The sequence below is a fragment of the Pteropus medius genome, unplaced genomic scaffold (assembly GCF_902729225.1).
Source record: "Pteropus medius unplaced genomic scaffold, Ma_sr-lr_union100, whole genome shotgun sequence".
NCBI classification, from domain to species: Eukaryota; Metazoa; Chordata; class Mammalia; order Chiroptera; family Pteropodidae; genus Pteropus; species Pteropus medius.
The window spans coordinates 16,981,196-16,998,188 of NW_024340692.1; the positions used below are offsets into that span (position 1 = coordinate 16,981,196).

Sequence of the window (16,993 nt, forward strand, 5' to 3'; positions counted from 1 at the left end):
GAAATAATTACAAGTGTGGCCCATGAGAGAAGTCAATTTTGAATGTCCTCCAAGCCCAGGGCTGCCAGCAGAGGTCAAGAGAATAAGGGCCAGTTAACACTATGCCTCTTCACCCTATCTCTCCCCATCAGCCAGACCTGGGAGGGACCTGTGGGTTGGGGGAAGTAGAAGAGAGAGGCCTGGAAGGGAAACAGCAGTGGAGCAAGGCCCGACCCACTTCAGGCTTCCAGGCCTAAAGCAGCACTGAACTGGAAAGATGAGAACCTTGAATCTTATACAGTTAGAGGTTTTGATTTCTTTACTGGGCTGGAAAATTTCATAACTAAAATGAAATCTTTCTTGAGATTGAATGGCCCAGAAAAAACTATGGGACTTGCTTAAAATTTCAATTAAGCCAAAGGAAAGAACTAGCCTTCCATGTGGTATGGAACAGACAGCTTGATTAAAATAAAGTTGCTTCGTGATGCATACTATTGATGAAATAGGATCAGTTCAATAAGACGGTTATGTGAACAGTACCTCATTTTATCCTCTGGACAGCTCTCCTGGCAGGTACCACATGTGACCCACATTGCATAGATGAGGACTCTGAAGCCAAGTGAAGCTTTATCAAACAGATTGAAAGTGTATTAACAATTAAAATTTACTTATCTCCACTGGTTCCAAAGTTTAAGATCTTAAATACTTTCCCAAATTGCCTCTTGGAGTGCCAAGTTGCTCCACTCTTAGTTCAATGGTCTTTTAAACATCCAACATTGCATCCTCCTTGCAGGAAGTCAGCCTGATTATTTGTTTATTTATTTATTTTGCTCTGGCTTGGGTATTGTATACATTTCACTGCATATGTCTTGGGGCTTTGATTTCCTACGTCTTAGCTAACCTTTGTCCTGTTTCCCAAATTATGTCCACACATGTGCTGGCAGGTCCTATTCCCATGTGTTTCTCCTCCTGAATGCCTTCTTAGCATTTTTTGTTTTTCTGCAAGATTATTGCTAAGTGGTTCCTTCTTAGGACTACCAACATTTCTGTTTAGCTGATTGAAATTTTCCTTGCCCTTAAATGCTGCTGCTGGGGCTGATGTAATCATTGTTTATTTATAAAGAGATTTAAGATGGGACTCTCTTTGTCTACATACATTTGGCTGGGAATCCAAAAGGTCAAGATTAAAACCATAGTGTCAGGTGCCAAAGTGAAATACTAGGCCACTTATGTGAGACCCTTAAAAAAGATGGTACACTTAGGCCAACATGCAGGCTATAAGAGGAATCCAAGAAACCAAATGAGGAATCTGAGAGCAAAGACAGGGTTTTGGAAAAGGTGTGCTATAAGTCTCATCTGCATACCCCTTGGGTGCCTGCTGAAGTTATAGATATGAGAGGCCCTCGGGGTCTATTTGAAGCAGCAGAGCAGAAAGATAGGAACTAACTACATGTGTACTGTTGGTGGAGCAACAATAAGTGAGTGCTCAGGGCCAGATGTGGCTTTTGGAGATCAGGTGTTGGCCATGTAGAACAGAAAGATGACATGAGACATTTCTGAGCCTGCCTAAGAGCACCTCATGTTGGGTTGGAAGTGGGGATTGGCTGAATATTGCAGGGGCTGAAGCAGGATTTTTAAGTCCAGCCAGTGGGATCCTGTGTCATCGGACATCCAATTGAATGTTGCCAGAAAGGATCTCAACATCTACTAGAACACCCCAAGAAAGTCAGCTGTGAACATCCACCAAAGCCAGAGAGGGTCAAAGATAGACATGCCCAGAGGAAAACAAACCAAGATCACTGCGATGTTGTGATTTATAAGAAAAATATGTATTTTGTCATTTAGATGACCAAACTACCTTTCTCATATATATTTGGTCTTCATGGATCCTGCCTCACAGTTCCCAAAACCTTTGGAATTTCCTGTGTTGAGATTAATAAAGGTGTCTTTTCTAATATTAATGAAGTGATTTTTAGAAACACCTAAGCATGGGGGCTGGTTGCTAGTGGAGCCAACCATGTGATTAAAAAGTTGAAACTTTAATATCCTTCCCCACCACCACTTCTTCAGAGGGTAGAGGTGTCGAAGATCGAGTTCAATTACCAATGGTCTATGATTTAACTAATCATATGTATGTAACGAAGCCTCCATAAAACCCAAAAGGACAGGATTCGGAGAGCTTCTAAATTGGCAAACACTTGGAGGAGTAGGGGGAGTGGTGCACTCAAAGAGGGCATGAAAGCTCCACACCCTTTCCTCATACCCTGCCCTATGCATCTCTTCCATCTCACTGTTCCAGAGTTATATCTTTTTGATAATAAACAATTAATCTAGTAAGTAAAATGTTTCTCAGAGTTCTGTGAGCCAGTCTTAGCAAATTAATGGAACCCAAGGAGGAGGTCATGGGGATCTCTGATCTATAGCTAGTTACTCAGAAGCACAGGTAATAACCTGGGCTTGCAACTGCCATCTGAAGTTGTTGGTGTGGGGACAGTTGTGTGGAACTGAGTCCCTCACCTGTAGAATTTGATGCTATCTCCCAGTAAGTAGTGTCAGAATTGAGTTGAATTGCAGGACACCCAGTTGGTGTCCAGAGAATTGCTTGATGGTGTGGGGAGCCCCAACCCCTGCCGTCACAGTGGAACTGGGTGAGCAGAACATCAAAGAATTACACTTGTGCCTTTACTACATTTACTGTTCTTCTTTCTCATATCCCCATACCCTTGGCTTCAGCCCCCAAGGAGCCAGAGGAAGTTGTAGAGTAGGGAAGAAATCCAAGGGGCACAACTGAGAAGAAGCCAACTATGCTTCATTTTTCCATGGAGGCCAAAGCAGGCCCAAGGTGGAGGAGTGAAAATCTTACATTTTAAATGAAGTGCGAAGTTTTGACTAGTACATGGGACTAGGTATTTTACTTGCCTCAATTAGACTTTTCTTGGGACAGAGGTAGCTGTAAGATTTTTATATTTTCTGAGAGTGACCAGAAAGGTCCTAGGACCTGTCCTATATTTCATCAAGGAGCATAAGAAAGAATTAGCCCCTTTAAATGACTATGGATAGGCAGTGATGGAGAAAGAATAGATTTGTTTTTTAATTATACTTACTTACAAGTCCCACTTGTTCAATGAGCTAGTTACCCATCGGTAAATAAAAAGATGGTCATATCATCCCTTTCTAGCCCCTCTCCTTGCTTTAGTTTTTTTCATGGCTCTTAAATCACTGGACATATTTTAGACTTCTTTAGTTGTTAATTGTCTGTCTGCCCCTACTAAAATACAAGCTCTGTGACAGAAAGGACTTGGTCTGTTTTATTTTCTACTATATCTCTAGTTCCTAGAATGGTGCCTGGCACATAGCGAGTGCTCAATAAATGTTTGTTGAAAGAAGAATGAGAGGAAGGATAGAAAGAAGAGGAGAAGGGAGGGACAGAGGGAGGAAGGAAAAATCGAAGAAAGGAAGAAAGGATAAAAGAAAAAAAAAAAGGAAGGAAGAAAAGAAAAAAGGAAAGGAAGGAAGGAAGGAAGAGAGGGAGGGAGGGAGGGAGGAAAGAAGGAAAGAAGGAAGGGAGGGAAGGAGGGAGGAAGGGAGGAAGGAAGAAAGGAAGGACTACATTCAATAAACATATGTTGAGGACCTATTATTTTGCCAAATGCTGGGGTAAGAAACATTATGCCAAGTTATTATGTTAAATGCTAGGGCAAGAAACATAATAATTCAAAACGATATCCCTGTGTATAAGGAACTGAAAGGCTCATGGGAGAAGTGAGGATGAACAACCACAGTGGCAAAGTGTATGATGGATTCCATAACAAGGAAGAGAAGAGGATGCTGTGAGGGGCACCCAAACTGAAATGGGTTGAATAGAGAGAAGACATGTCTTCCTACTGGATGTGGCCCCTTTGAAGCTCCTGAGCTGAATTTTAAAGGAATAATCTCTTGAAGGAATCTGGAAACATGCCACTCAGGTTTCAGTGGTGGCATGATGGGTTTTCTACCCTGGTGGTCCCTCAGGCTCCAGGAGAATGACTGAGTGGGGCCATGGGTGATCCAAATTCACAGGGGAGCAGTAATTCAAGCCACTGGAATTTCTATGATTGTCTTATTAGTCTAAGTGTTTATGGGAAATAGCATTTTGAACTACAGTATTTTTTAAGTAAAATTATTGGGGTGACGTTGGGGAACAATAAAATCAAATAGATTTCAAGTGTACAGTTCAATAATGTCATATGTATTGCATTGTGCGTTCACCATCCAAAGTTAAGTTTCCTTCGCTACCAAATATTTGACCCCTCTACCCCTTCTACTTCTCCCCTCACTTGTTTTATACCCGACATATGAGTGAAATCATATGGTTCTCAGCTTTTTCTGTCTGACTTATTTCGCTTAGCATGGTTATCTCAAGATCCATCCATGTTATCACAAATGGCAGTATTTCATCTTTTCTTATGGCTGAGTAATATTCCATTGTATATATGTACTACATCTTCTTTATCCAATCATCTATCAATGGACACTTTGGTTGTTTCCATGTCTTGGCCACTGTGAACAATGCTGCTATGAACAATGGGGTGCATATATCTTTGCAGATAAATGTTTTCAAGTTTTTTGGGTAAGCACCCAGAAGAGGGATTGTTTTAAATTTTTATTTGGACTTTATTCAGGGGCTACTTAGGTATACTAGAATGAGTCTCATGCAAACTAAAATGATCAGGAGTACTTCTATTATTTTTTGTGCATTTGTAAAGTCTCTCACCCAAGGATCCTCACAAAACTACAAAAGGCCCTGTCATAATCACAATCACAAGACCGCTTCTGAGGAAGTGATACATGTTGAATCCTGTAAACTTTAGGAGGGTTAAGTACAGAGCATATTTGATGCTGTATCATAGAGGATGAGAAATTTACAGACATAAAAGAACAAAGAAAAGCAAGTCATTTTATTTAACAGATTTTTCTTATACAGCTAATGAATCAATGCCAAGACATTTTTGGAACTAAGAGGACAATATTGATGAGCAAATTAGGCTAATATTAGTATTAACAGCATCACAGTCATTTTAGACTTTAAAATGGCAAATGAATAATACAAAAGTTTGCTAACATTCATTTTATGAATAGATGAAGAATAGCTAAGTAGGCCTCATAGATAATCTGTTAGTGGATGAAAATATGACACTTAAAAGTTAATGACCCTAAAGGGGATATAAAGGGATATAATTATATCAGATCTGAGAAATTCAATTATCATTTACTTACTTGGTTCAGGTATTTTTTCTTTGTTTGACATAGTAAAATGATATTTTGACCAGTATAGTCTTAGAGAGACTTCTTGCATTCAGATCTAAGTACCTGAAAGAGGCATATAGATCAAATTTTTGTAAATGGAATTATTTTAAATGCCATTGTAAGAGAACCACTTAAACCAGGAAAAAGGAAGGTGTTTGGGGGTAGTGGACTGTTGAGTCAGGGCCCCCTCATGCTTTCTGTCTCCATAATCTCTGAGCTTGGAGTTGATGCCATCGGTTCCAGCATCCTCTCCTGGTACTACTTTGGATCATTTTTTCCAATATTAGCACAATTGAATCCACCTTTCCAGGTTGAAGAATTGTGTATAAATTTTGGCCCAATAAGTGTAGCGTCCTTGTTTTATGCTGTAGCTATGGTTTTATTCTAGCAAATAACAGCTCTGTTATTTGGGACGGGAATGAAAGTAGGCATCTGCCATTTTGATCCCAGCACTGTCCTTTGCAACTCTTTCTATATCAACAATTATGCCCTAAATTTAAATTTTAGAGAAACTTGATTTTAATTTTTTATGTATATCAGTTTGCATAAGCAAGTGTAACTGTTATTGGTGAACAAATGGAACTCAAAATGAGCAATCTCACACACACACACACACACATGCACGCGCCCCTGTATTCTTTGCCTCTACTATCTATTTGACCTGCTTTGTAGAGTTAATTCTTTCTTTACTCTTGGATAAAATCTTGTGTCATTTCCAATATTTTTATGATCACTCTCAGATAATAAAAAGTCTATCGGTTGCATTTCAATAGTTAAAATACCTCATCAAAATTATGAATTTTATTTAGGATTAAAGCTCTTCCCTTCTTCCAGTTAGAGTTTGCTCCAGGCCAGAGCAATCAGCAGCTGAAAGTATATGAGGTGTATGGGGATTAGCTGATTTTCTATTTCTTCACTTGCTCTGCTTCTCCTTTCCCTCAGACAACTAGACAACTGAAAAGCTCTCTTGAGATTATTTTATTAATATTAATTACTTACCTGAGATTGTTTTTGTGACATACCTATTTCGTTATCTGAAAATGATCGGAAAAAATATAATACTTGTCCAAGATTTATTTCTTGTAGGAATGGGGAATGAACCATCCCACAAAGGCTAGCATAGCTAGGCAGCGAAGAAAAACAACAAAATTATTTTTCTGATTGTACCCCATGAGTCCCAGTTGTTCAAAATAATAATGGGAATAGGTCCTCTCTGCTTCTCTGGCACTGCTGTAAATAATCTGTATATGGCACTACTGAGTTCACCTAGACATGAAAATAGCCATAATTTCCAAGGGCAAAATTACTGCTGAGAAATAAGCATAGCTTTTTGGATGATTTTAGAAGATAAAGATGTTTAACAAAGTCTCAGTATTTACTTGTTGATGATAATGACTTTTTTGGCAATGGTGCATAAAAGCTACCGTTGGTAGGGGAGTGCTGTTTGACAGGTTAAAATAAGACTCTTCTTCAGTTACGACTGAAGATCTAAGATAATGGATGCTAACTTCTTCATTACAAAGTGAGGTGCCAAATCACTCACGTAGCACGTGCAAAGCATTTAAGCAGTAACTGATTTTGAGCTTCTTGGTGTCTCATCCACCTTGAAGATTAAAAAAAAAAAAAGGTTGAAATCGAAGAAACTTGACCAAGAGTATTTGAAATCTGGAGGAGTCATTTGGAGATGGTATGCATGCTGAGTCCCACTCCTTTTGTCATAAGTATCTCTTGTTCACTTCAAGCCTTTGAGCAAGGCCTCGAGGATACTAGGCAGGGAACTTGATTAGTGTTTCCTTGAAGGCAGGGAGCATGATGGACTGGAGTCCGACTCATTCCTGAAGCAGCCTGTGGCATCAGAGGAGAAAGTTGACTTGGAAAATACCTGTACTTCCTTTAGTATAGGTTAGAGGAGTATACTTTCTGGGGCCCTTGTGAGAAACCCAAGAAATAAATGTCAATTGAGTATTATCTTAAATGACTCTTGCCAAGAGAGATTCTGCCAGGGGGTAAGTCATCCTCAAAAGAAAGAGGCTGGTTACCCTCCAATGTGGAATTTCAGAGTAAGTCTTTAGTGACCTGCTTGCTCCCTGTACCAGTCACCCAGGTTATATGTCTTCTGGGTTTTCTTAAATGCAGCACATATGGGAAGAGTTCATCTTGGAAGATTAGAAATGAAGACTTTAAAAAAAAATTGATACTCAGGTAAATAAGGAACAAGAATGATATTATGAAGTGATCTTCCTATATACACGCTAGATATTTTTTATATTACCATTTTATATTACCAAAACATATGGAAGTGCCTTTATAAAATTACCCCCCTTATGTCAGGTTATGAACATTTCTATACCAAAGTAATTTTTCACATTAAGATGCTGTGGGATTAGGTTTGCCTACATGCAACAGAAACCACAAATCAACAGTGGTTGTTCACATAAGGTTTTATTCTTTCATGTAAAATGTCCAGAGAATAGCAAACCAGGACTGGTATGGAAGGTCCACAAATTATCAGAGACCTACTCCTTCCAGCTTTCTGCATTTCCATCTTTTGGGTAGGGCCCAAGACAGCTGCTGGAAACCTGTCATGTCTGCATTCCATGCAGCAAGAAAAAAAAATAGAAGAGGGACTTTTCTCGGAGGTTGTATAAATTACTTCCACTTACGCCCCTCTGTCCAGAATTGGTCGCTGGTCATATCTAGGTATAAGGGAGACTAGAAAATATAATCTGAAACAACATGAGTCTAGCTAAAATTTGGGGTTCTATTACTGATAAAGATGGGAGGTCTAATATTGGGGGATAACATCTGCCTCTGAAAACACAGAAATTAAGAGCAAGCTCTAGAGTCAGATGGCTTTTCTTTGATTCTTGGCTCCATTACTTATTAGGTTGTAACTTTGGTCAAGAGTCTAAAGCATTCCATGTCTTTATTTCCTCAGGTGTAAAGTGAGAATAGTAGAGTTTTCACAACATTTAATGTGAAGATATTTTGAGTAATGTCTGGCCATGTGCTATTGTTATTACCATTATCCTCATGATTACTGTAACTCACTAAGCTACAGTCTGTATAGCCTCTGGATTTTACTACTCTAGCTGTAGAACTTAGTAGGATGCCTAGAATTTCATGGAAATGAATGGATGAATGAATAAGTCAGACTGAATGAGTTTTGAATTGTAGAACTTCTACTTTCTCATGGCTTACATGAGCATGAATTAATCCCTTTCAGCATTATTTTCCCTTTAAAATGAAAATAAACTATTCCAAGTGTTCTTCCTTTCTCCTTTAAGATCTATTTTCTACCTCTTCAATCCTGCTCTTTGCCAAGGAAGCTGACTTTTATGGATTACATCAGTGTCCTCTGGCTTCCTGTTGAGATTGGCCTGTGGAAGGCACTGACAGGTGATCAGAGGTGGGAGGAGAGTAAGCTTGGACATTTATTTCTATGGTTTCTCCCTGCAGGGCCACGGTTTGGCAGTGGCTGTGTGCTATAGACTAAATGTTTGGGTTGCCCCCAAAATTATAATTCTGAAATCCTAACCCTCAGTGTGGTGGTATTAAGAAATGGGTCATCTGGGAGCCCTCGTGAATGGGATTAGTGCCCTTATAAAAGAGACCCCAGAGAGCTCCCTCCTCTTTCTGCCATGTGAGGACAAGGTGAAAAATAGCCTTTACCAAACACTGAATCTATCGGCGCTTTGATCTTGGCCTTCTCAGCTTCCGAAACTGTGAGAAATAAATTTCTGTTGTTTATAAGCCACCTAATTTGCAGTATTTGTAACCAGTAATGGATTAAGACACTATGTGTCTGTTCTGACATCCACAGCTATCAAGTAGCCCTCTCTTTGCAGCTGTAGGTCTTTCAGGGTTCCAGTAACTGCCCCTACCTTATGGCTCCCCACTATTGCTTTCCTCATGGCATTTCAATATTGTTTGTGATTTTCTGAATGCTGGCCACACTTTTATAAGTGCATCCTTCATTAAACTTTCTTCATTTCCCCATTTGATCTTTTCATTCTGTGACCATGATTGATACGTAACACTCATTAGGTTGCTTTGAATATTTAATGAAATAGCGCATACAAAGTGTTTGAAGCAGTGTCTGACACAGAATAAGCACTCAACAAACTTAAGTTCCACTAATGCTAATATCACTTGTATTCTTTCACTTCTCATTATTTCATGTTTGGCAATATTTTTGTTTCACATAATTTTCAAAGGTGTTTATTGATTTGTTAAAGTATTTTACTACCAAAAATGATCAGAACTTTCCTAAGGTTAATTTTAGGGTCAAACTTACACCTTAAAATAAAATTGTGGCTAGTAGTTTTTCCCCCAAAAGATATGTCTTCTTTTTGTTAACATATAAAATGTGTAGCCCAATACCGTGTCCTCTCCCATTACCGTGAGAACTTATGAATCTAAGAAGAGGAGTAGTTGAGCTAAAGGCATAGGAATCAGAGCTGGGAAATTGGGCTGAGAGACTGGTGATTCAAGAGGTTGAGGTCTTAAGGAATAGTAATGAGAGAAGCCAAGGCTCTATAGAGCCATGGAGTAGACTGGAGAAGTAGGACCACAGACCATAGTTAAAATTGCTTTGAGCAGGGTAGATTCCTAGTTATTACAGAGCCTTATTATACTGAACCAAAGGGGAACAAAGGCATATGACTGTAGCTATGATACTCTTGCAGTTGAAGTCTCCGAATTTCTAAACAGTGGTTTCTCATTTTTAAAGCAAAATCTAATGGGATTAATATGAGCTGGGGCTTCATTGCATGTGTTGGGGAACCTAATCTTTAGGCCTAGGGAAAGTAATGGGTTCTTTTGGTGGTGGTGAGTTCTGGTTCTCTGCTATTAACCTCCACATTCATGATCTCCTAGAGTATTGTATGAAAATATTCAATCCTTAGCATCCATTTTTGTTCCGAAGATCCCCTAGATGATGCCCATGATGCATCTACAATTGATTTGAGTACATTTTGCAATCTTCAGATTTTCCTCATAATAATTGCGTGATTGAATTATCATATGATAGAGAATAAATGATGATGATGCCATTGATGGTGATGATGATGGTGATTGTATCTGAAGTCCTATATGATTTACAAAGTGGTTGCTACAAAAATTTTCTTACTTATGGAAGTTAAAATGTATTAACCTTGAGAAGGAAATAGAAAGGAGATATAATTGGTATTTAATTGAATGCAATACTTTCTAGTTCATAGGAACAATAATTTGATTTTTATTTTCCAATAACACATAGTAAAGAATTGCCATTTTTATATGTTTATGATGAAATAGTTAACTGCTATGAGATATCACTTATTTTTTTAATGTCAATGGAGTCAATAATTAAAAGCAAAATGTACTTCAATAGAAATATATTTTAGTAACTCATCATTTCTTATAATTAATTTATTTTTCTTCTATATGGCTTCTATTTTTCTAGATTTGGATATCAGAAACACATGAACAAATGGCACAAATTTTTTTAAAAACAGAATTGGCTGAAATAAAAAGCAAAGCTTTATTGAATGCAGAAACAATGAGCTCTGGGATTATTGAAAGGTATTCTCAATATTTTCCTTTGCTTACAGAACAGGCACATGCAGGAAAGGATTTATATAAGTACTGAAGAGGTATAGTGACCCCAGCTACACATTACAGGAACACATCAAGCACAGAAACACATTAAGCTTCCATGCTTTCTGCTGATGCCATTCCCTCTGTTTGAAATTCCCTTCCCTCATTTGTTTGCCAATCAACACTACTTATTCTGAGTCCAGTTAAAATGTCATTTCCTCTTACATGTTTTTCCTGTAGGAGTTCTGACTATCTAGGTTTGAATCCCAGCTCCACAATTTACTTGTGAAAGTTATTTGGTGTCTATAAGCCTCAGGTTGTTCACCTGTAAAATGGGAATTATAAAAATATCTGCCTCATAGAGATTTTCTGAAGTTTGGATGAAATAAAGTATGTAATGTGCATAGAAATATTGCCTGAGGTGCATTAAGAATCAGGTAGGTGGTTATTAATCAGAATTAATTGTTCTTGTATCCTTGCCCTCTGAACATTTTATATTACACATAGCAGTTGTACGTACATACATCTAGTTATTTATATGTATGTATGTTTCCCCTGAGATAGAGTTCCCTGAGGGTAGGAACTACTACTTAGTCATATCTGCAGTCCTGCTACCTGATACAGTACCTTCCCGTGGAGTTGTGACTTTGTCTTATATTGTAATTATTGGAAAATGCAGTCAAAGTAATGACAAGATTTACACATTCCATTTACGCATTAGAACATTTTATTTTGCCAAGTGCATAAAAGTCGCAAGCATGAAAATCCTTTAAAAGTAATTATCATGAAAATATAGCCCCAAATAAGTTTTCTGTGGCTTTGATAGTTTATAAATGTCAGTCTGACATGTTTCTAAAAATTGATATCTTGTTTCCAGGGACACTGGATTGCCTGTGACAGGCTTTGGAGCTCTCTTTACTAGACACCCACCAGATCGGCGCAAAATGTGAGTACTCCCTAAACTGCTGCAGATTGCACAAAATGTTTTTTAATGATTCAGGAGGTTTGTTTGCAGGGATGCTAAAGTGCTATTTAATGTTCCTAAGCAGCCCTATGGAGCAAATTTGTGTGTGAGATGAGCTTCCTTCAAGTATGAGTTATAGGGCTGTTGGCTATTTTGCAGAATCTGCCAGAGGTGGGGATAGGGGGGTGCCCTAAATGATAATGACCTACCTCATTTCACAATCACCTGTTATAATTCTGGCCAGGTAGTGTAACCCTCCAGGTCCTAGCCCTGATTGTTTCAGCAAGGCTGGCCTGGGCTTCATCCCCCACAGCCTTACTGTAGCACCTCTGAGTTGGCTGGAAGGTCCACAGGGAACATCCCCAGGATGGTCCTTGAGGAGATTGGGCTTCTGGCTGCCATCAAGGTGATGTGCTAAAAACATTCTGCTGGCTCCCGTCCCTGTGCTGAAATCTGGAATTTCCAGCAAAGACATGGAAAGGCAGAATGAATCCAGAGGCAAACTTTGAAAACTGTATCAAAACACTGAGAAACTCTAAACAAAATAAAGGGCTAGAGCAGGAGAAAACTAGGGAGGAGAAAAGGGATAAGGCAAGAGATGAAGTCTCTAGATGGCATCTTGGGCCAGTCTAGGGTGGGAGCTGTGATCTCGGTGGGCCTGGCATAGATGGGAGCTGAATGAGTCTTGTCTATTGAGTTTGGATTATAGCTCAAAGTTGTATTTTCTGCAGTGACTTTGACTGCTGTTTTTAGTCCAAGGCAGAAAATGAGACAGCCACGGCTCTACATAATAGAAGATTTGATGCCAACAGCCTACTTCCTTGAAGCTCTGATCTCAGCATTGAGATCTGTAATGCCAGTCACGGATAGCCAGTAGGACCCTGAGTTGTCTCCTTCAACTCTAGTTAGAGAAAGCAACCTCGGTTATAGAAAAACTGGGTATTGCATCTTAAGGAGAAAGAAATGTCAGGGAAAACAAGTGGAGTTAAGCCCAGCAAACTGCAGTAGAGGCACTCAACTCATATTTCCCACACTCACAGTGAAGACACCAGCTTAGCCACACTTTTCAATGGATTATCATGTAGTCATCAAAAGTGGAGGCAGCTGAAAGTCTTAGGAATAATACAGACGAAGTCTCAGTAAAAAAAAAAAAAAAAAAATTATGACACATGTAAAGAACAAAACCATCATGAAGAATGAGATATAGGCAACCCATACCAGAGGAAGCAGATCTCATGGAACAAATGGAATAGGAATTTAAAATCAATGGAACGGAAAGTTAAAGTTTATTATTTAGGGAAATAAAGGAAACAGCAGCAGCAGACATCAGGCAAAATAATAAAAATCAGGTTGACATTAATTTCCCAACAGCAACACTGGATACAAGAGTATAACATTAAAGTATTGAAGGAAAAGAATTTTGAACTCAGAATTATTTAAATGTGAGGGCTGAATAAAGATATCTTTTGGTAGAAAAGGGCTAATTTCAGACTTACTATACTGCCATGAATAACTATAAAACTGGGCAAAATATATTAGACAACTACTTTCAAGTGTTGGATAACAACCAGTGAGGCTCTGTGCTATTTGAGATGAGAGGTGAGCATCACATTCTCCCCTGACTCACCACGAAGTTTTCCTGGCTGTGGTGCAGGCAGGCAAACTCAAGTGTACAGCAGTGTTCTTGTTGAACTTGGAGGTAGAAATAAGAATTTAGAGCTTCTGACATGACTGGAATTTTAGGACAGGGTATTGGAGAGAAGGAAGTTTTGCATGGAAGTGGGAATAGAAATCTGCATGGAGTTCCCCTCAAATGATTGATCAGGTGCTGGGCTCTGCATGCACTATCAAAATAGTACATATCCCTGGCTTTAAAAAATCAACTAGAGCCGTCTGTAGTGGATTCTGAAATTTCACAATGGTATTCCCTCCCGTGTGGTCGTATTATGTAGTGAGCTGCAGGGCTATGTTACCTGCCTTCACATCCTGGCCCTGCCACTTACTAGCTATGTGATCTTGGGCTAGTTGTATAACCATTTTGTACCTCAGTTTCATCATCTGTAAAATTGAGATGATAATTATATAGGCTCCCATGTTATAGGGTTGTTGTGATAATTAAGCAAGTTAATGTATTTAAAACAACTGGAACAGCAACTTATGCATACATGGTAAGTGCTACGTGTAAGTCAGCTGGGCCAGATACTTGGGCAAACCTACAGTCTAGAATTCATATCTATCAGTTCAGGGAAATGATCTTGATTTATTTAATTGATGATTTATACCTTCCATTTTCTCTGTTCTTTCTTTTTGGAAATTCTTTATTCGGATGTTAGAATGCTTGGCCTGGTCTTTTAATTGTCCTGTCTTTTCTATTTTATTTTCGACTTTACTCTCTATTTCACTCTGTTTCTTTAACCCTATTATTGAGTTCTGTTTTTTTCTGAGTCCTGCTATTCTTTTTTTTAATAATTTTTTTAATTTTTTAATTATAGATGGCATATGATATACTAGTTTCAGAAATTAGACATTTATATAACTTATTAAGTGATTACACCAGTAAATCTAGTACCCATCTGACCCTATACATAGTTATTACAGTATTAATGACTACATTCCTTATGCTATGCTTTATATCCCCATGGCTATTTTGTAACTACCGATTTGTACTTCTTAATTCCTTTCCCTCTTTAACTTACCCCTCTAACTATCCTCCCATTTGGCAACCTTCAAAATGTTCTCTGTATCTATGAGTTTGTTTCTTGAATCCCATTTTTCTTATAGGAATCTTTCGTTTGTTTCATGACTGCAATATCTTTTATCTGTCTGAGATGTTAATGATAGTTTTCTTTAATTTTTTTTTTTAAAAAATCCACATATAGTCTTTATTTTCTCCAAGATCTTTCTTGTTTCTGTTTGTTTTATTTGTTGGCAAGTATCTATTTTCTAATCCAGAGATTTTCTTCAGGCAATCTATCCTTAGTTTTCTCCTCATGATTAAAAGATGAGGCTTGGAGCCTGTGAGTGAGGCTTGTTGACTTGGAGCTTCACTGGAGGGATCTATGTGGGTCTTTTTTTTTTTTTTTTTTTTTTTTTTTTTTTGGCAGAAGCCCCAGGGTCAGTATTTGAGTCTTTCCTTGTGGATTGGTCATATTCCCCAGAGGAAGCTCCCTGAATCACCCATCTAAAGAGTGAAGGGCTGGTACCTGTGTTACTGGAGCGAGGAGGACAATTGGCTGAGACATCAATATTAATCCTTCACTGTTAATGGTCACTGAACCATGCTGTTGATCCAGGTCTTTCTTTTACCCTTTGCAGTGAATAAATTCCAAGCTTCCTGCTGGAGTAGGGGAGGGACAGTAGCATAGCAATAGGGAGTGGAAGAGGGGCTTGGATTTCTAACTGCTTCTCAAACAGCTCTCCTTAAGTCTTCCTTTACTGATTTAGGACTCAGCTTTCAGCTAAATCAGAGACCACTTCTCCATCTTCTCTTTAGCTTTTAATACTTGTTTTTCTTGTCCCTTTTCCTGTTTTTCCTATTCTTATGGATTTATTACTTTTTAAAAGTCTCTTTAATGTGGTTTTGGTGGAACTTTTTGAGTAAACATGATGCCACATGTACATTCATTCTTAACTCTGAAGTCATCAAATCTCATCTGAAATGTCACCTTCTCCAGAGGAGCTTCCCTTCCTACTGTCACCTCCAACCCTGTGGTAGGTCCCTTGGGTATTCATAGCACTGTGTGTTTCTTTTACTCTAATACCATCCCTTTTGGTTGCAATTAGTTGCATTCTTGTTTGTCTTTCTTGCTAAAGTCAATGCTCTGAAGAGCAAGACTGTCTTAGCTCTATTCCTACTGCCTAACAGAGAGCCTGACCTTCAGCAGATGCACAATAATTATTTCTTGAATGAATAAATTATTTCTGATGTTGAACAGCAAATTAAAATGGAAAAGGAGTATAGATAATTCCTATCTTATTTGATTTAGGGCTTCAAGGCCTGTGGAACCGAAAGTTATTCTAAATTCTATTCTGGTTAATGCATTGGAAGACATGGTCTCTTAGAAAATTAGCCCTTATTGGTTTGAATTACCAAAATTACTTGTTTATTTTATTTGATTCATGAGTATTAACAAGGAAATAAAAACATGAGCACCTTCAACCATTTCTGCTAATTTCATATGCAATTCTTTCTTTCAGTTGATGTACATTAATTACAGGACATTCCATACAATAGACTGTTGTGATATTTTAGAATCTGCTCTCTTGAATATTAAATATTCTTTTGCTTCTTGCCAACTGTACAGCTGTGGAAGTTAAATGTCAACTTTAAAAGACAATGAATAAGAATAACCTTGTTCGATAGACCAAAATAATGTGCTTCCAACTTATAAAAGAAAAGCTGTAATCATAATGTAAATTTAAACTTCAAGTTACTTCTTAACAAAAAAAAAAATAATCAGAATACAGATATAGCTTTGTTATTAAGGAGACATTAGTCAGATGCATTTATCTTAATTTTTAGATAACATCCATTATGTTGTGATGACATTTGGCAGTCTGTTTCTTTTCTCACAACTTAAACAATAGCCTGCTATTTTATTTCGAACAAATGTGAAGAAGACACAACACTTTTACTCAAATTGGCAGCAAACATCTCAGTAGAACATATTGAAAAGCAGAATAACTAGAATGCTTGGTACCACTGGACTTATCACTCCTGACCTTAACTAGAGAATAAGGCTCTGTGGATAATTACTTCCACATAATTCACAGGTGGAGAAATTTTTAAAATTATAATATAGTCATGTTGAGACTAAAAGTGATATCAATGACTTAAACTTTAAAAATGAGATTTATATAGTTTGAGGTTAATTGAACTCATCTAGAACTAGAGCAATCATTTCTCTTGAGAGCTGATTGCCTTCCATCAATGAGTTTCCAAGGAATTGACATTGGACAGAGTTGTAAGGGGTGAGAGGCAAGGAGGCTTAAAGACATCTTAGACATTAACAGTGTTCTTACGGACTCAAACAGATACAGTTACATGCTTAGGGGTGTCTAACATACCTTACTTTTATTACCTGGATAGAGACATTAAAGGTGTAGAAAAGGAATGAGAGACACATTTCCTTTAAGGCTCATAGGGAGAGTGGATGGGAACATGAATATAATTAGTGAGTTAAG

General features: G+C 38.1%; 1 protein-coding gene across 2 annotated transcripts in view; it reads left to right on the forward strand.

The window, feature by feature from the left end:
• The window catches only part of CFAP95 (cilia and flagella associated protein 95), a 63,920-nt gene that overhangs the window by 24,033 nt on the left and 22,894 nt on the right, over positions 1 to 16,993 (forward strand). For both annotated transcript variants that reach the window (XM_039837985.1, XM_039838003.1), the window contains exons 3-4: positions 10,712 to 10,830; positions 11,723 to 11,791. In XM_039837985.1, the coding sequence (XP_039693919.1) occupies positions 10,712 to 10,830; positions 11,723 to 11,791 (188 nt within the window). The remainder of the gene's footprint in view (positions 1 to 10,711; positions 10,831 to 11,722; positions 11,792 to 16,993) is intronic.